The 20,584-nt window shown below is 40.3% G+C and overlaps 1 protein-coding gene across 2 annotated transcripts in view; it reads right to left on the bottom strand.

Annotated features, from left to right (window-relative positions):
- Nucleotides 1-20,584, bottom strand: part of LOC129857329 (activating signal cointegrator 1 complex subunit 3) — a 155,619-nt gene that overhangs the window by 67,503 nt on the left and 67,532 nt on the right. For both annotated transcript variants that reach the window (XM_055925461.1, XM_055925460.1), the window contains exons 13-15: nt 19,229-19,405; nt 18,752-18,823; nt 9,997-10,131 (exon numbers count right to left, since the gene is read on the bottom strand). In XM_055925461.1, the coding sequence (XP_055781436.1) occupies nt 9,997-10,131; nt 18,752-18,823; nt 19,229-19,405 (384 nt within the window). The remainder of the gene's footprint in view (nt 1-9,996; nt 10,132-18,751; nt 18,824-19,228; nt 19,406-20,584) is intronic.

The raw sequence follows: 20,584 nt of genomic DNA, 5'->3' as shown, positions 1-20,584 counted from the left end.
CTGTATAAACCATGGAACAACCAGCTTTAATCATATACTGTATAAACCATGGAACAACCAGCTTTAATCATATGCTGTATAAACCATGGAACAACCAGCTTTAATCATATGCTGTATAAACCATGGAACAACCAGCTTTAATCATATGCTGTATAAACCATGGAACAACCAGCTTTAATCATATACTGTATAAACCATGGAACAACCAGCTTTAATCATATGCTGTATAAACCATGGAACAACCAGCTTTAATCATATACTGTATAAACCATGGAACAACCAGCTTTAATCATATACTGTATAAACCATGGAACAACCAGCTTTAATCATATACTGTATAAACCATGGAACAACCAGCTTTAATCATATGCTGTATAAACCATGGAACAACCAGCTTTAATCATATGCTGTATAAACCATGGAACAACCAGCTTTAATCATATACTGTATAAACCATGGAACAACCAGCTTTAATCATATGCTGTATAAACCATGGAACAACCAGCTTTAATCATATGCTGTATAAACCATGGAACAACCAGCTTTAATCATATGCTGTATAAACCATGGAACAACCAGCTTTAATCATATGCTGTATAAACCATGGAACAACCAGCTTTAATCATATGCTGTATAAACCATGGAACAACCAGCTTTAATCATATGCTGTATAAACCATGGAACAACCAGCTTTAATCATATGCTGTATAAACCATGGAACAACCAGCTTTAATCATATACTGAATAAACCATGGAAGAACCAGCTTTAATCATATGCTGTATAAACCATGGAAGAACCAGCTTTAATCATATGCTGTATAAACCATGGAACAACCAGCTTTAATCATATACTGTATAAACCATGGAACAACCAGCTTTAATCATATGCTGTATAAACCATGGAACAACCAGCTTTAATCATATACTGTATAAACCATGGAACAACCAGCTTTAATCATATGCTGTATAAACCATGGAACAACCAGCTTTAATCATATGCTGTATAAACCATGGAACAACCAGCTTTAATCATATACTGTATAAACCATGGAACAACCAGCTTTAATCATATGCTGTATAAACCATGGAACAACCAGCTTTAATCATATGCTGTATAAACCATGGAACAACCAGCTTTAATCATATGCTGTATAAACCATGGAACAACCAGCTTTAATCATATACTGTATAAACCATGGAACAACCAGCTTTAATCATATACTGTATAAACCATGGAACAACCAGCTTTAATCATATGCTGTATAAACCATGGAACAACCAGCTTTAATCATATACTGAATAAACCATGGAAGAACCAGCTTTAATCATATGCTGTATAAACCATGGAAGAACCAGCTTTAATCATATGCTGTATAAACCATGGAAGAACCAGCTTTAATCATATGCTGTATAAACCATGGAACAACCAGCTTTAATCATATACTGTATAAACCATGGAACAACCAGCTTTAATCATATGCTGTATAAACCATGGAACAACCAGCTTTAATCATATGCTGTATAAACCATGGAACAACCAGCTTTAATCATATGCTGTATAAACCATGGAACAACCAGCTTTAATCATATACTGTATAAACCATGGAACAACCAGCTTTAATCATATGCTGTATAAACCATGGAACAACCAGCTTTAATCAAATGCTGTATAAACCATGGAAGAACCAGCTTTAATCATATACTGTATAAACCATAAAACAACCAGCTTTAATCATATACTGTATAAACCATGGAACAACCAGCTTTAATCATATGCTGTATAAACCATGGAAGAACCAGCTTTAATCATATACTGTATAAACCATGGAACAAACAGCTTTAATCGTGGGTTTACTCCATTTAACGGTTAACATCAGAAATCAAACGAACGTAACAATAATTGTATCTTACTGTATCACTGATTAAAGTGTTGCAGCCCCATCTGTACTGAGGGTCTAATTCACAGCTCAACAGGAGCACACAGTCCTCTTTACAGCTGATTAGCTTCTGATGGCTATTTTAGTCTCCTTACAAGTATTATAAACAACAGATAATTATGTGTATTATTGTGCTACACACAATTAAAATATGTATATTCCCAGGCATACACACACACACTATCTTCAATTAATTCATATCCATTCTGTCAAACCAGGCCACGAGGCACCATTTTCAACCCACTACATAACCTCTCATGTGTATTTGTGGTTTTACAAAGCGTGAAAAGTGATATGATTTGTATATTTATACATTTCCCCATATAAATAGGAGGGAAGATTAGAGGCACATCAATCATGGGCCGGCCCCGAGGAATAAAGGAAAGGTTAGTAGATTTATCACTCTGCCTCATGTTGCTGTACTGCTCTCTCTCTCTGCTGGGGGAGATTTAAATACGGAGAGACATACAGTCTGACTAACCGTCGTCCAGTGAGGACTGCTGCAGATACACCCCTGTGTACTCTCCGTGCACACACACCATTAATTAAGAGTGTGTGTGCGCACAACACATGCACGCACACAAAAAAAGACACGCACAGTGAGAATGCGGTCCATGCCGTAGCCCCAGTGGTACAGTAGTTGTGTGAGGTGGAGAGGAGCAGAGTGACTTTCAGAAATCACTGAAGGAGCAGCAGGCCAACCCTGACACTGGTCTATGTGTGTGTGTGTGTGTGTGTGTGTGTGTGTGTGTGTGTGTGTGTGTGTGTGTGTGTGTGTGTGTGTGTGTGTGTGTGTGTGTGTGTGTGTGTGTGTGTGTGTGCGTGTGCGTGCGTGTGCGTGTGTGTGCGTGTGTGGCTGTCTATTGATCCCTGTCCTGTGTGATTGATTCTATTCATCCTGAGCCCATAGCTACAGTCAATCATGACCAGTAGGTTCTGACCAGCAGGTTCTGATCATACGCTCCTCTACCTAGACAAGAAATAGTGAGTCTGGTTGGTCCAACTGGACTAGAGCATGGGCCAAGCTACACACACAGAGATCCTATTAAATTACTATAGCATGCTAATTTCACATTTTATGGCTACACACCACTGACTGTCTGTCTACATCTGTAGGTGTGTAGGTCTGTCTGCCTGCCGGTCTGTCTGCTTGCCTCTTCAGTCTTCATCTTCAACCAGAACTCTACTCCATGGTCTACAGGTTAAATATCAGTACTGTCCTCCTCAAGCACATTCAACACCTGTGCTGTTCTCATTCACAGCATAGGTAGAAGGCAGTCAAACACCCAGTAGATAAAACACTTAGACAACACACGCCGAGTGACAGAGCTCCACTTCCCTGGCCTGTTGATTGGCCTGTATCTGAGTGCTGTAAAGTTTGTTCATGGTATCTACGGGGGCAGAGTGGGCCTCTCTAACTCTCACACACATCCTTCCTCTTTGTTTACAGCTCTCCCCCCAGGAACCCACTCTAAAGAGGTGCCTGACCTCAATTTCTCTCACTTTCCTCTCCTTTAAATCTCATAAATGAATGCTCATAAATAACGGTGTTTGTCTGTAGCCTGAGCCAAAGAGGAGAGCCAGCCCAGGAGACACAGCCACTTTACAGTACACACAGTAACTGTAGTACACATTCCAGTAGACTGGAGTCCAGTTACAGTAACTGTAGTACACATTCCAGTAGACTGGAGTCCAGTTACAGTAACTGTAGTACACACTCCAGTAGACTGGAGTCCAGTTACAGTAACTGTAGTACACACTCCAGTAGACTGGAGTCCAGTTACAGTAACTGTAGTACACATTCCAGTAGACTGGAGTCCAGTTACAGTAACTGTAGTACACATTCCAGTAGACTGGAGTCCAGTTACAGTAACTGTAGTACACACTCCAGTAGACTGGAGTCCAGTTACAGTAACTGTAGTACACACTCCAGTAGACTGGAGTCCAGTTACAGTAACTGTAGTACACACTCCAGTAGACTGGAGTCCAGTTACAGTAACTTTAGTACACACTCCAGTAGACTGGAGTCCAGTTACAGTAACTGTAGTACACACTCCAGTAGACTGGAGTCCAGTTACAGTAACTGTAGTACACATTCCAGTAGACTGGAGTCCAGTTACAGTAACTGTAGTACACACTCCAGTAGACTGGAGTCCAGTTACAGTAACTGTAGTACACACTCCAGTAGACTGGAGTCCAGTTACAGTAACTTTAGTACACACTCCAGTAGACTGGAGTCCAGTTACAGTAACTTTAGTACACACTCCAGTAGACTGGAGTCCAGTTACAGTAACTGTAGTACACATTCCAGTAGACTGGAGTCCAGTTACAGTAACTGTAGTACACACTCCAGTAGACTGGAGTCCAGTTACAGTAACTGTAGTACACACTCCAGTAGACTGGAGTCCAGTTACAGTAACTGTAGTACACACTCCAGTAGACTGGAGTCTAGTTACAGTAACTGTAGTACACACTCCAGTAGACTGGAGTCCAGTTACAGTAACTGTAGTACACACTCCAGTAGACTGGAGTCCAGTTACAGTAACTTTAGTACACACTCCAGTAGACTGGAGAACAGTTACAGTAACTGTAGTACACACTCCAGTAGACTGGAGTCCAGTTACAGTAACTTTAGTACACATTCCAGTAGACTGGAGTCCAGTTACAGTAACTGTAGTACACACTCCAGTAGACTGGAGTCCAGTTACAGTAACTGTAGTACACACTCCAGTAGACTGGAGTCCAGTTACAGTAACTTTAGTACACACTCCAGTAGACTGGAGTCCAGTTACAGTAACTTTAGTACACACTCCAGTAGACTGGAGTCCAGTTACAGTAACTGTTGTACACATTCCAGTAGACTGGAGTCCAGTTACAGTAACTGTAGTACACACTCCAGTAGACTGGAGTCCAGTTACAGTAACTGTAGTACACATTCCAGTAGACTGGAGTCCAGTTACAGTAACTGTAGTACACACTCCAGTAGACTGGAGTCCAGTTACAGTAACTGTAGTACACATTCCAGTAGACTGGAGTCTACAGTTACAGTAACTGTAGTACACACTCCAGTGGACTGGAGTCCAGTTACAGTAACTTTAGTACACACTCCAGTAGACTGGAGTCCATAGTTACCGTAACTTTAGTACACACAAGAGGTCGACCGATTAAACGGAATGGCCGATGAAATTAGGGCTGATTTTATGTTTTCATAACAATCGGTAATCGCCATTTTTGGATGCCGATTATGGCCGATTACATTGCACTCCACGAGGAGACTGCGTGGCAAGCTGACCACCTGTTACGCGAGTGCAGCAAGGAGCCAAGGTAAGTTGCTAGCTAGCATTAACTTCTTGCAACTATAGGGGGTGCTGTTTCGCATTAGCATAATTTGCTCTACAGATTAAACTGCCTAGTACTCAATTCTTGCTCGTACAATATGCATATTATTGTTATTATTGGATAGAAAACACTGTCTAGTTTCTATAGCCGTTTGAATTATGTCTCTGAGTGGAACAGAACTCATTCTACAGCACTTTTCCTCCCAGTGAGTGAGTTTTCAGAACTCTTGGCCTCTGGTTCCAGATCAGTTTTAAAGCCACTGTAAATCCTATGAGGATACAAACACTGCCCACGCCTTCCTCTAGATGTCAGTAAGTGGTGACAATTTGAATGGAGTCGATTGCGCAATCATGGCCTCTACAAATCACAAAATACCGGAAGTAGCGTTCTTTTGGACTCTGCGCTCAACGCAAGAAGGATATCTGACTGGCCTTTTTCCAAGCCTTGGTTTAGCCAGTAATATAGCGTCGGTCATGTTTTTACTCGTTATAGGTGTTAGAAACATCATAAGGTAGTTAATTTAAACCGTTATAGCAATTTATATCCGTTTAGTGCGATTTTGAGGCATTTCTATGTGATGCTCTTTGAAGAGCCGGGCACGTTTCGGGGTCCCGGTCGAACGTTAGTGGGCATTTCGACGGACAGAGGGCATCTTTCGACCAAAAGAAGATTAGACCCAAGAAAGGATACATTGCCCAAGAATCTGATGGAAGATCACCTCATAGTAAGAAATATTTAAGATGATAAATCGTTGTTCTGTCGAAAATTTTTAAACGCATATTCCTCCATTTTGTTTGGCATAGCTTCGCTTGGCGAACCCTGTATTGCACAGTAAGGATAATTTTAGAAATGTAATTCAGCGATTGCATTAAGAACTAATTTGTCTTTCGATAGCTGTCCAAATTATATTTTTTTAGTCAAGTTTATGAATAGATATCCATGAGACAAGATCACTGTGAAAGATGGCGACCAACATTTTCAGGCTAGTTTTGCTAGTATTGTCATTGTATAACCACGTTTTTTTATGGCTAAATATGCACATTTTCGAACAAACTCTATATGTATGTTGTAATATGATGTTACAGGAGTGTCATCGGAAGAATTCTGAGAAGGTTAGTGAAAAAATTAATATATTTTGGCGATGATAACGATATCGCTCTCTTTGGCTTGAATCAATGGTCGGGTAACGTTTGCATATGTGGTATGCTAATATAACGATTTATTGTGTTTTCGCTGTAAAACACTTAGAACATCTGAAATATTGTCTGAATTCACAAGATCTGCGTCTTTCCATTGCTATGTGCTGTGTATTTTTAAGAAATGTTTTATGATGAGTAAATTGGTAAAACACGTTGCTCTCTGTAGTAATTCTAGTCGCTTTGGTGAGATTTGTGATGGTGGCTGCAATGACAAACTATGATTTATACCTGAAATATGCACATTTTTCTAACAAAACCTATCCTATACCATAAATATGTTATCAGACTGTCATCTGATGAGGTTTTTTCTTGGTTAGTGGCTATCAATATCTTAGTTTAGCCGAATTGGTGATAGCTACTGGTGGAGAGAAAAAATGGTGGACAAAGAAAAATGGTGTCTTTTGCTAACGTGTTTAGCTAATAGATTTACATAGTGTCTTCCCTGTAAAACATTTAAAAAATCTGAAATGGTGGCTTTATTCACAAGATCTGTATCTTTCATTAGGTGTCTTGGACTGATTTAATGATATTTAGATGCTACTATTTAATTGTGACGCTATGCTAGCGATGCTAATCAGTGTGGGGGGGGTGGGGGGTGCTCCCGGATCTGGGGTTGAGGCTCGTGAAAGGTTAAACTTATCTTATAAACAACAATCTTAACATAATCACTAGTTAACTACACATGGTTGATGATATTACTAGTTTATCTAGCTTGTCCTGCGTTGCAAATAATCAATGCGGTGCGTATATTGTGTATTTTAAAAAAATATATATATATTGTGTACATTTTTTTTTTTAAACCTGCGTATTTAGTTAAAAGAAATTCATGTTAGCAAGCAATATTAACTAGGCAAATTGTGTCACTTCTTTTGCGTTCTGTGCTCGCAAAGTCCGGGTATATACAGCAGTTTGCGCCGCCTGGCTCCTTGCGAACTGTGTGAATACCATTTCTTCCTAACAAAGACCGTAATTAATTTGCCAGAATTGTACATAATTATGACATAACATTGAAGGTTGTGCAATGTAACAGCAATATTTAGACTTATGGATGACACCCGTTCGATAAAATACGGAACGGTTCTGTATTTCACTGAAAGAATAAACATTTTGATTTCGAAATGATAGTTAAACCAAATTGAACATGTTTCTTCATTTATTTGAGACTAAATATATTTGTATTATTGTAATTGTCATTATTACAAATATATATATATATATATATATATATATATATATATATATATATATATATATATATATATATATATATATATATATATATATATATATAAAAATTGGCCGATTAATCGGTATCGACCGTTTTTTGGTCCTCCAATAATCGGTGATAAAAAATCATAATCAGTCAACCTCTAATACACTCTCCAGTAGACTGGAGTCTACAGTTACAGTAACTTTAGTACCCTCTCCAGTAGACTGGAGTCTACAGTTACAGTAACTTTAGTACCCTCTCCAGTAGACTGGAGTCTACAGTTACAGTAACTGTGGTACACACTCCAGTAGACTGGAGTCTCCAGAAACAGTAACTTTAGTCCACTCAAACACTATCACGATAGATAGGGGTAGGAGTAACAGTCTACAGCTTTGGTGCACTGTCTAGAAGAATAGTGATTAGTGTGTGTGTCCAGGTATAGTAATGTAGATTCACCTTTATCTAACGTGAACTCATGTAAGCTTCATAACCTTGGCACACTGTACCTGTGCTCCATATAAAGACTCAGATGGTCCTGACAATCCCTGTAGCCAACAATATCTCACGTCTACTCCTAACCAGTAGTTACTCCTAACCCAGGTCTACTCCTAACCAGTCGTTACTCCTAACCAGTCGTTACTCCTAACCAGTCGTTACTCCTAACCAGTCGTTACTCCTAACCAGTAGCTACTCCTAACCAGTAGTTACTCCTAACCCAGTTCCACTCTTAACCAGTAGTTACTCTTAACCAGTAGTTACTCTTAACCTAGTTCCACTCCTAACCGGCAGTTACTCCTAACCAGTAGTTACTCCTAACCCAGTTCCACTCCTAACCAGTAGTTCGTCCTAACCAGTAGTTCGTCCTAACCCAGGTCTACTCCTAACCCAGGTCTACTCCTAACCCAGGTCTACTCCTAACCCAGGTCTACTCCTAACCAGTAGTTACTCCTAACCCAGGTCTACTCCTAACCCAGGTCTACTCCTAACCCAGTTCCACTCCTAACCAGTAGTTCGTCCTAACCCAGGTCTACTCCTAACCCAGGTCTACTCTTAACCGGTCGTTACTCTTAACCGGTCGTTACTCTTAACCGGTCGTTACTCTTAACCGGTCGTTACTCTTAACCGGTCGTTACTCTTAACCGGTCGTTACTCTTAACCGGTCGTTACTCTTAACCGGTCGTTACTCTTGACCAGTAGTTACTCCTGACCAGTAGTTACTCCTGACCCATGTCTACTCCTAACCAGTAGTTACAGTAGTTACTCTTAACCAGTAGTAACTCTTAACCAGTAGTTACTCCTAACCCACGTCTACTCCTAACCAGTAGTTACCGGATGTGTACCAAACTCACTAAAAGTGGCAGTAATAAAGCCTCTCTTGAAAAAGCCAAACCTTGACCCAGAAAATATTTAAAAAACTAAAAATCGGCCTATATTGAATCTTCCATTCCTCTCAATTTTTTTGGGAAAAAGCTGTTGCGCTGCAACTCACTGCCTTCCTGAAGACAAACAATGTATACGAAATGCTTCAGTCTGGTTTTAGACCCCATCATAGCACTGAGACTGCACTTGTGAAGGTGGTAAATTACCTTTTAATGGCGTCAGACTGAGGCTCTGCATCTGTCCTCGTGCTCCTAGACCTTAGTGCTGCCTTTGATACCATCGATCACCACATTCTTTTGGAGAGATTGGAAACCCAAATTGGTCTACACGGACAAGTTCTGGCTTAGGACCACTACAAGGTTCCGTTTTAGGACCACTACTGAACCCTGACCTGTTCACCGGACGTGCTACCTGTCCCAGACCTGTTGTTTTCAACTCTCTAGAGACAGCAGGAGCAGTAGAGATACTCTTAATGATCGGATATGAAAAGCCAACTGACATTTACTCCTGAGGTGCTGACTTGCTGCACCCTCGACAACTACTGTGATTATTATTATTTGACCATGCTGGTCATTTATGAACATTTGGCCATGTTCTGTTATAATCTCCACCCGGCACAGCCAGTAGAGGACTGGCCACCCCTCATAGCCTGGTTCCTCTCTAGGTTTCTTCCTAGGTTTTGGCCTTTCTAGGGAGTTTTTCCTAGCCACCGTGCTTCTACACCTGCATTGCTTGCCGTTTGGGGTTTTAGGCTGGGTTTCTGTACAGCACTTTGAGATATCAGCTGATTTAAGAAGGGTTATATAAATACATTTGATTTATTCCTAACCCAGGTCTACTCCTAACCCAGGTCTACTCCTAACCTAGGTCTACTCCTAACCAGTAGTTACTCCTCACCTGAAACAGAAATAAACCAACGTATGTTCCTTACTGATTTCTCACACTGGCCGTAGTCCGGTCCATGGTCTGGCTGGAAGAAGGAAGACTCTCCACGGTTCTTAGCCATCTCGATCAGCCCCATGGCTGTCCTCACCGTGGCATTACGAGCATGGACAAACACCATCACCTGGGTCACACAGAGAACAGAGACACGGGTCAGTCTGGGTCAAAGGGAAAAACACAGAGGACGGAGAGAAGTCAGTCTTGAGCATAGACAAACACCATCACCTGGAAGACGCAGAGAATACAGACACAGGTCAGTCGGGGGTCAAAGGTCAAAACACACAGAAATAGAGGTAGAGATCAGCCCATACTGTTTGCTACAACATTCCTCTTTCATCTAATAGCACTACTGTACAGTGCTGTTCCTTGCCACACTAAAGATCCATTGAGACTGTAGATACTTCTCTCCTGCTGTACTGTATGAGAACAGAAGAAGGTCACGGTGCCATTTTAATCTTTTGTTAAAAGGACAGAGAAGGGCTGTCATTTTCCTATTACACTCAGCCTGCCCTTGTAAAACAGTCAATACCACAGGCAAAACAATCAATAATAGAAATACAAGACAGTTATGAGATGGAGGCAAAGGACTCTCCCTCCCTCCCTCCCTCCCTCCCTCCCTCCCTCCCTCCCTCCCTCCCTACTTCCCCTTGTCTTTTAAGGACACTATAAAGGGACTAGAGAGAGGAGTGAGGGAGGGAGAGAGAATATGAGAGATAGTGGGAGAGGAGATGAGAGATAGCATGTTAATATCCATATGTGTGTGTGTGTCTGTGATTACAGGCCTGAAGGGTGTGTTTCCTTCCTCTGTCTTTGTACCAGTCACAGAGGGAGCCTCATAACAGATCATGTGCCACCATTGATTCCTCTTCTGGTGCAGAGCTAAGAAGTGTCATCCCTCCTCTGTCACTGTATCATAATGTAATGTAATGTATCATAATGTAATGTATCATATTGTAAAGTATCATAATGTAATGTATCCTAATGTAATGTATACTAATGTAATGTATACTAATGTAATGTATCCTAATGTAATGTTTCATAATGTAATGTATCATAATGTCATGTATTATAACGTAATGCATTATAACGTAATGTATTATAACGTAATGTGTATCCTAATGTAATGTGTATCCTAATGTAATGTATCCTAATGTAATGTATACTAATGTAATGTATACTAATGTAATGTATCCTAATGTAATGTTTCATAATGTAATGTATCATAATGTCATGTATTATAACGTAATGCATTATAACGTAATGTATTATAACGTAATGTGTATCCTAATGTAATGTGTATCCTAATGTAATGTGTATCCTAATGTAATGTATCCTAATGTAATGTATCATAATGTAATGTATACTAATGTAGTGTATCCTAATGTAATGTATCATAATGTAATGTTTCATAATGTAATGTATCATAATGTCATGCATCATAATGTCGTGTATCATAATGTAATGTATCCTAATGTAGTGTATCATAATGCAATGTATCCTAATGTAATGTATCATAACATAATGTAATTTATCATAACGTAATGTATCATAACGTAATGTAATGTTTCATAATGTAATGTATCCGAATGTAATGTATCATAATGTAATGTATCCTAATGTAATGTATCCTAATGTAGTGTATCATAATGTAATGTATCATAATGTAATGTATCATAATGTAATGTATCATAATGCAATGTATCCTAATGTAATGTATCATAACATAATGTAATTTATCATAACGTAATGTATCATAATGTAATGTATCCTAATGTAATGTATCCTAATGTAGTGTATCATAATGTAATGTATCCTAATGTAATGTATCATAATGTAATGTATCATAATGTAGTGTATCATAATGTAATGTATCATAATGCAATGTATCCTAATGTAATGTATCATAACATAATGTAATTTATCATAATGTAATGTATCATAATGTAATGTATCCTAATGTAATGTATCCTAATGTAGTGTATCATAATGTAATGTATCCTAATGTAATGTATCATAATGTAATGTATCATAATGCAATGTATCCTAATGTAATGTATCATAACATAATGTAATTTATCATAACGTAATGTATCATAACGTAATGTAATGTTTCATAATGTAATGTATCCGAATGTAATGTATCATAATGTAATGTATCCTAATGTAATGTATCCTAATGTAGTGTATCCTAATGTAATGTATCCTAATGTAATGTATCCTAATGTAATGAAATGTATCATAATGTAATGTATCCTAATGTAATGTAATGTATCATAATGTAATGCATCATAATGTAATGTAATGTATCCTAATGTAATGTATCATAATGTAATGTATCCTAATGTAATGTATCCTAATGTAATGTATCCTAATGTAATGTATCCTAATGTAATGTATCCTAATGTAATGTAATGTATCATAATGTAGTGTATCCTAATGTAGTGTATCCTAATGTAATGTATCCTAATGTAATGTAATATATCATAATGTAGTGTATCCTAATGTAATGTATCCTAATGTAATGTAATATATCATAATGTAGTGTATCCTAATGTAGTGTATCCTAATGTAATGTATCCTAATGTAATGTAATATATCATAATGTAGTGTATCCTAATGTAATGTATCCTAATGTAATGTATCCTAATGTAATGTTATGTATCCTAATGTAGTGTATCCTAATGTAATGTATCCTAATGTAATGTATCATAATGTAATGTATCCTAATGTATCATAATGTAATGCATCATAATGTAATGTATCCGAATGTAATGTATCATAATGTAATGTATCCTAATGTAAAGTTATGTATCCTAATGTAGTGTATCCTAATGTAATGTATCCTAATGTAATGTATCCTAATGTAATCTATCCTAATGTAATGTATCCTAATGTAATGTATCCTAATGTAATGGAATGTATCATAATGTAATGTATCCTAATGTAATGTAATGTATCCTAATGTAATGTATCCTAATGTAATGTATCCTAATGTAATGTATCCTAATGTAATGTATCCTAATGTAATGGAATGTATCATAATGTAATGTATCCTAATGTAATGTATCCTAATGTAAAGTTATGTATCCTAATGTAGTGTATCCTAATGTAATGTATCCTAATGTAATGTAATGTATCCTAATGTAATGTATCCTAATGTAATGTATCCTAAAGTAATGTATCCTAATGTAATGTATCCTAATGTAATGGAATGTATCAAAATGTAATGTATCCTAATGTAATGTATCCTAATGTAATGTATCCTAATGTAATGTATTATAATGTAATGTATCCGAATGTAATGTATCCTAATGTAATGTAGTGTATCCTAATGTAGTGTATCCTAATGTAATGTACCATAATGTAAAGTATCATAATGTAATGTAATGTATCCTAATGTAGTGTATCCTAATGTAGTGTATCCTAATGTAATGTATCCTAATGTTATGTAATGTATCCTAATGTAATGTATCCTAATGTAATGTATCCTAATGTAATGTATCCTAATGTAATGTATCCTAATGTAATGGAATGTATCAAAATGTAATGTATCCTAATGTAATGTATCCTAATGTAATGTATCCTAATGTAATGTATTATAATGTAATGTATCCGAATGTAATGTATCCTAATGTAATGTAGTGTATCCTAATGTAGTGTATCCTAATGTAATGTACCATAATGTAATGTAATGTATCATAATGTAAAGTATCATAATGTAATGTAATGTATCCTAATGCAATGTATCCTAATGCAATGTATCCTAATGCAATGTATCCTAATGTAATGTATCCTAATGTAATGTAATGTATCCTAATGTAATGTATCCTAATGTAATGTATCCTAATGTAATGTATCCTAATGTAATGTATCCTAATGTAATGTATCAAAATGTAATGTATCCTAATCTATCATGTAATGTATCATATTGTAATGTAATATATCATAATGTAATGTATCATAATGTAATGTATTCTAATGTAATGTATCCTAATGCAATGTATCATCATGTAATGTAATGTATCCTAATGCAATGTATCATAACGTAATGTTTCATAATGTAATGTATCCTAATGTAATGTATCCTCATGTAATGTATCCTCATGTAATGTATCCTCATGTAATGTATCCTCATGTAATGTATCCTAATGTAATGTATCGTAATGTAATGTATCCTAATGTAATGTATCCTAATGTAATGTATCCTAATGTAATGGAATGTATCAAAATGTAATGTATCCTAATGTAATGTATCCTAATGTAATGTATCCTAATGTAATGTATCCTAATGTAATGTATTATAATGTAATGTATCCGAATGTAATGTATCCTAATGTAATGTAGTGTATCCTAATGTAGTGTATCCTAATGTAATGTACCATAATGTAATGTAATGTATCATAATGTAAAGTATCATAATGTAATGTATCCTAATGCAATGTATCCTAATGCAATGTATCCTAATGCAATGTATCCTAATGTAATGTATCCTAATGTAATGTAATGTATCCTAATGTAATGTATCCTAATGTAATGTATCCTAATGTAATGTATCCTAATGTAATGTAATGTATCCTAATGTAATGTATCAAAATGTAATGTATCCTAATCTATCATGTAATGTATCATATTGTAATGTAATATATCATAATGTAATGTATCATAATGTAATGTATTCTAATGTAATGTATCCTAATGCAATGTATCATCATGTAATGTAATGTATCCTAATGCAATGAATCATAACGTAATGTTTCATAATGTAATGTATCCTAATGTAATGTATCCTCATGTAATGTATCCTAATGTAATGTATCCTCATGTAATGTATCCTCATGTAATGTATCCTAATGTAATGTATCCTAATGTAATGTATCATAATGTAATGTATCCTAATGTAATGTATCCTAATAAAATGTATCCTAATGTAATGTATTGTATCATAATGTTATGTAATGTATCCTAATGTAATGTATCCTAATGTAATGTATTATGTCATGTAATGTATCATAATGTAATGTATCATAATGTAATGTATCATAATGTATCGTAATGTAATGTATCCTAATGTAATGTATTATGTCATGTAATGTATTATGTCATGTAATGTATCATAATGTAATGTATCATAATGTAATGTATCATAATGTAATGTATCATAATGTAATGTATCATAATGTATCGTAATGTAATGTATCATAATGTAATGTATCATAATGCGTCTCAGAAAATGTCACTGCACCCGCCGATCAGTTTACCCACCTAATATTTTTTTACCACTACCAAACATTCACTGGATACACCACACACACACACACACACACACACACACACACACACACAGAGAAATAGATGTTCGGAAGGGGGATTCAAATGTATATTCCAGTAAGTATAGTTTGTCCAATAGCAGCAGTCAAATGAGTGTGTGAGACAGGAGTCACCAAAGCTGTGCTGTATATGTTGTAGCACATTTTACATGATGCATTATGATACATTACAAGCTCAAACATTTTGAAATGTCAGCTTGAAACTTCTCTTCTTTCTCTTCAAGTCTAATGTGTCACCATTCAGCCATGTTGAAGGCAGCAGCAGCAGGGCCTAGCTGGATAGTTTCATCTCCTCAGCACAGTGACTTAAGAAATTACAGAATGTCTGGGGTTTGGAAATGACTTGCGGCAGCAACACCAGATGAAGTGAAACATTCTCTTAATGTGATGCTGTACATCACACACACGTGCACGCACGCACACGATTTGTCAATGTGATATCATTAAACAGTCTATTCTATTAATTAGCATAAAGTTAAACCTCTTTTTCTGCAGGATTACCAATACTAAACAGGGGTTAGCACAGATTGAGCAGCGTAGCATGGCGTCTCTTCCATCCCCTCGCTGTGGGCCCATAGACCACTGCAGCAAACTGTTATTTATTGAAGCTGTTTTATCAGTGCAGAGCTTGAGGAGGGAAGCGTCCACGGTAACCGCTGGTTTGAGAGCTTATTAAAGTTCCGTCTGCCGGGCTGAAACCCCAGCACAGGAGGGCCAGGGGGCTTCTTCCAGACAATTCCATCTATCACCCTCCCAGATGAAATTAATATATGTCACAGCCATTTCTGACAATTTAATATGGAGCCTAGACAGATGCTCCCTATTGGAGAGTTTTGGCTTCAGGGCTGTGACCCACAGACAGAAAGATGACATCACATCTAGACTCACCTACTGTGAGACTGAAAACACAAACCACACATAATAAATTATACACAAACCACATTCTCCAATTCAGATACCAGAATCTGGTACAGTATTTCAGATCGTTTAAAAACATTTATTGACTGCAGGCAAACTGTGTGTAGATTAATTTACTTGTGCACTGTGTATTTGATTGAAACAATGTGTACACACACACACACACACGTGTGTGCGCGCTCGTGGTGTGCCTAAGTGTGTGTACGTGCTGTGCGCATAGGTGTGTGTGTGTGTGTGTATGTTAAGGGGATACAGACAAAACCAGCAGGCTGGACTGGGAACTCAACACACAGTGCAGATGGGGCTGAGTGGAAACGAATGAATCCACAACTCTGGAAGCTGGGGGAGTGAGTCTGGTGGAGTAAAGCTGGGGGAGTAAAGCTGGGGGAGTGAGTCTGGGGGAGTGAGTCTGGTGGAGTAAAGCTGGGGGAGTAAAGCTGGGGGAGTGAGTCTGGGGGAGTGAGTCTGGTGGAGTAAAGCTGGGGGAGTGAGTCTGGTGGAGTAAAGCTGGTGGAGTGAGTGGTGGAGTAAAGCTGGGGGAGTGAGTCTGGTTGAGTAAAGCTGGTGGAGTGAGTCTGGTGGAGTAAAGCTGGGGGAGTGAGTCTGGCGGAGTAAAGCTGGGGGAGTGAGTCTGGCGGAGTAAAGCTGGGGGAGTGAGTCTGGCGGAGTAAAGCTGGGGCAGTGAGTCTGGCGGAGTAAAGCTGGGGCAGTGAGTCTGGCGGAGTAAAGCTGGGGCAGTGAGTCTGGTGGAGTAAAGCTGGGGCAGTGAGTCTGGTGGAGTAAAGCTGGTGGAGTAAAGCTGGGGGAGTGAGTCTGGTGGAGTAAAGCTGGGGGAGTGAGTCTGGTGGAGTAAAGCTGGGGCAGTGAGTCTGGTGGAGTAAAGCTGGGGCAGTGAGTCTGGTGGAGTAAAGCTGGGGGAGTGAGTCTGGTGGAGTAAAGCTAGTGGAGTGAGTCTGGTGGAGTAAAGCTGGGGCAGTGAGTCTGGTGGAGTAAAGCTGGGGGAGTGAGTCTGGTGGAGTAAAGCTGGGGGAGTGAGTCTGGTGGAGTAAAGCTGGGGGAGTGAGTCTGGTGGAGTAAAGCTGGGGCAGTGAGTCTGGTGGAGTAAAGCTGGGGGAGTGAGTCTGGTGGAGTGAGTCTGGTGGAATAAAGCTGGGGGAGTGAGTCTGGTGGAGTAAAGCTGGTGGAGTGAGTCTGGTGGAGTAAAGCTGGGGCAGTGAGTCTGGTGGAGTAAAGCTGGGGCAGTGAGTCTGGTGGAGTAAAGCTGGGGCAGTGAGTCTGGTGGAGTAAAGCTGGTGGAGTAAAGCTGGGGGAGTGAGTCTGGTGGAGTAAAGCTGGGGGAGTGAGTCTGGTGGAGTAAAGCTGGGGCAGTGAGTCTGGTGGAGTAAAGCTGGGGCAGTGAGTCTGGTGGAGTAAAGCTGGGGGAGTGAGTCTGGTGGAGTAAAGCTAGTGGAGTGAGTCTGGTGGAGTAAAGCTGGGGCAGTGAGTCTGGTGGAGTAAAGCTGGGGGAGTGAGTCTGGTGGAGTAAAGCTGGGGGAGTGAGTCTGGTGGAGTAAAGCTGGGGGAGTGAGTCTGGTGGAGTAAAGCTGGGGCAGTGAGTCTGGTGGAGTAAAGCTGGGGGAGTGAGTCTGGTGGAGTGAGTCTGGTGGAATAAAGCTGGGGGAGTGAGTCTGGTGGAGTAAAGCTGGTGGAGTGAGTCTGGTGGAGTAAAGCTGGGGCAGTGAGTCTGGTGGAGTAAAGCTGGGGCAGTGAGTCTGGTGGAGTAAAGCTGGTGGAGTGAGTCTGGTGGAGTAAAGCTGGTGGAGTAAAGCTGGGGCAGTGAGTCTGGTGGAGTAAAGCTGGGGCAGTGAGTCTGGTGGAGTAAAGCTGGTGGAGTGAGTCTGGTGGAGTAAAGCTGGGGCAGTGAGTCTGGTGGAGTAAAGCTGGTGGAGTGAGTCTGGTGGAGTAAAGCTGGGGGAGTGAGTCTGGTGGAGTAAAGCTGGGGGAGTGAGTCTGGTGGAGTAAAGCTGGTGGAGTGAGTCTGGTGGAGTAAAGCTGGGGCAGTGAGTCTGGTAGAGTAAAGCTGGTGGAGTGAGTCTGGTGGAATAAAGCTGGGGGAGTGAGTCTGGTGGAGTAAAGCTGGGGGAGTGAGTCTGGTGGAGTAAAGCTGGGGGAGTGAGTCTGGTGGAGTAAAGCTGGTGGAGTGAGTCTGGTGGAGTAAAGCTGGGGGAGTGAGTCTGGTGGAGTAAAGCTGGGGCAGTGAGTCTGGTGGAGTAAAGCTGGGGCAGTGAGTCTGGTGGAGTAAAGCTGGGGCAGTGAGTCTGGTGGAGTAAAGCTGGTGGAGTGAGTCTGGTGGAGTAAAGCTGGGGGAGTGAGTCTGGTGGAGTGAGTCTGGTGGAATAAAGCTGGGGCAGTGAGTCTGGTGGAGTAAAGGTGGTGGAGTGAGTCTGGTGGAGTAAACCTGGGGGCTGGAGAGGGAGATAGACTAACACAGACTAACACACACAGTACAGAGAGCCTTACCTGATGTCCATTTCTGATCTGCTCCAGAACCTTATCATAGCAAACCTCCTCCATATCATGAAGCTGCTGGATCTGAGAGAAACACATATTAGCTGTGTTAGAACCGTTTAAGAGCATTGACCCAGTAAACGAAAGGTCACTGGTTCGAATCGAACCTGCCATTCTGCCCTTGAGCAAGGCAGTTAACTCCCAACAACAACTGCTTATCCGGGCACCGATGACATGTACATCGATTAAGGCAGCCCCACCCACCTCTCTGATTCAGAGGGGTTGGGTTAAATGAAGAAAACACATTTCAGTTGAATGCAGTCAGTTGTGCAACTCACTAGGTATCCCCTTTCCCCTATGTTTGACCAGGTCAAATGATTCAGAAGAACGTGGTAAAACAAAACTCCTGGCCCTGCTAAAGACACATGAGTTCTGGCAGTATAGTCAGCTTGATGCGTGTTAGCAGTGTGTGTGTGTGTGTGTGGTCACCTTGTTGGTGGTCTTGATGCCTACGAAGCTCTGTCCGAGGGGCACGGGTCTGAAGCGGCTGTCGAAGTAGAAGAGTCCGATGTAGGGGTTGACGTGGAGGAAGGAGGCCACGTCCAGGTAGTTGGGCAGCGTGGCCGACAGACCCAGGATACGAATCATACTCTGGGTCGACTCCACCTGGAATAAACCCACACCAAGGTCAAAGGTCACACCATGATGACATACTCTGAATGGACATCTTACAGCAACGTCCCACAATGATGACATCACACTCCGACTGGACTTCACTAGTCATGAAACAAAGTGATTTCGGTTGGTGATTTGGATCAAACCTGGATGCTTCCCTACACCAGTCTCCTCGACAGGGAAGAAGTGAGAGAAGTGCTGTCTTACATGAGAGGTGGACTACGTGCAAACACCAGAGAGAGAGAAAGACAGTGTAGGTTTGTCTGTGTGTGTGGTAGAGAGAATGCGAATGGGAGAGAAAGAAAGCGAGCGCGAGGGAGAGAGAACAGATAGATGTAGACAGAGAGAACAGATAGATGCAGACAGAGAGCAGCGAGGGAGAGAGAACAGATAGATGCAGATAGAGAGCAGCGAGGGAGAGAGAACAGATAGATGCAGACAGAGAGCAGCGAGGGAGAGAGAACAGATAGATGCAGACAGAGCAGCGAGGGAGAGAGAACAGATAGATGAGGACAGAGAGCAGCGAGGGAGAGAGAACAGATAGATGCAGACAGAGAGCAGCGAGGGAGATAGAACAGATAGATGCAGACAGAGCAGCGAGGGAGAGAGAACAGATAGATGCAGACAGAGAGCAGCGAGGGAGAGAGAACAGATAGATGCAGACAGAGAGCAGCGAGGGAGAGAGAACAGATAGATGAGGACAGAGAGCAGCGAGGGAGAGAGAACAGATAGATGCAGACAGAGAGCAGCGAGGGAGAGAGAACAGATAGATGCAGACAGAGCAGCGAGGGAGAGAGAACAGATAGATGCAGACAGAGCAGTGAGGGAGAGAGAACAGATAGATGCAGACAGAGAGCAGCGAGGGAGAGAGAACAGATAGATGCAGACAGAGAGCAGCGAGGGAGAGAGAACAGATAGATGAGGACAGAGAGCAGCGAGGGAGAGAGAACAGATAGATGCAGACAGAGAGCAGCGAGGGAGAGAGAACAGATAGATGCAGACAGAGCAACGAGGGAGAGAGAACAGATAGATGCAGACAGAGCAGCGAGGGAGAGAGAAAAGATAGATGCAGACAGAGCAACGAGGGAGAGAGAACAGATAGATGCAGACAGAGCAGCGAGGGAGAGAGAAAAGATAGATGCAGACAGAGCAACGAGGGAGAGAGAACAG

This window comes from Salvelinus fontinalis, chromosome 6, assembly GCF_029448725.1.
Source record: "Salvelinus fontinalis isolate EN_2023a chromosome 6, ASM2944872v1, whole genome shotgun sequence".
NCBI lineage: Eukaryota > Metazoa > Chordata > Actinopteri > Salmoniformes > Salmonidae > Salvelinus > Salvelinus fontinalis.
Note: the sequence above shows the minus strand (reverse complement) of the source record. Positions and strands in the feature narration are given on the sequence as shown.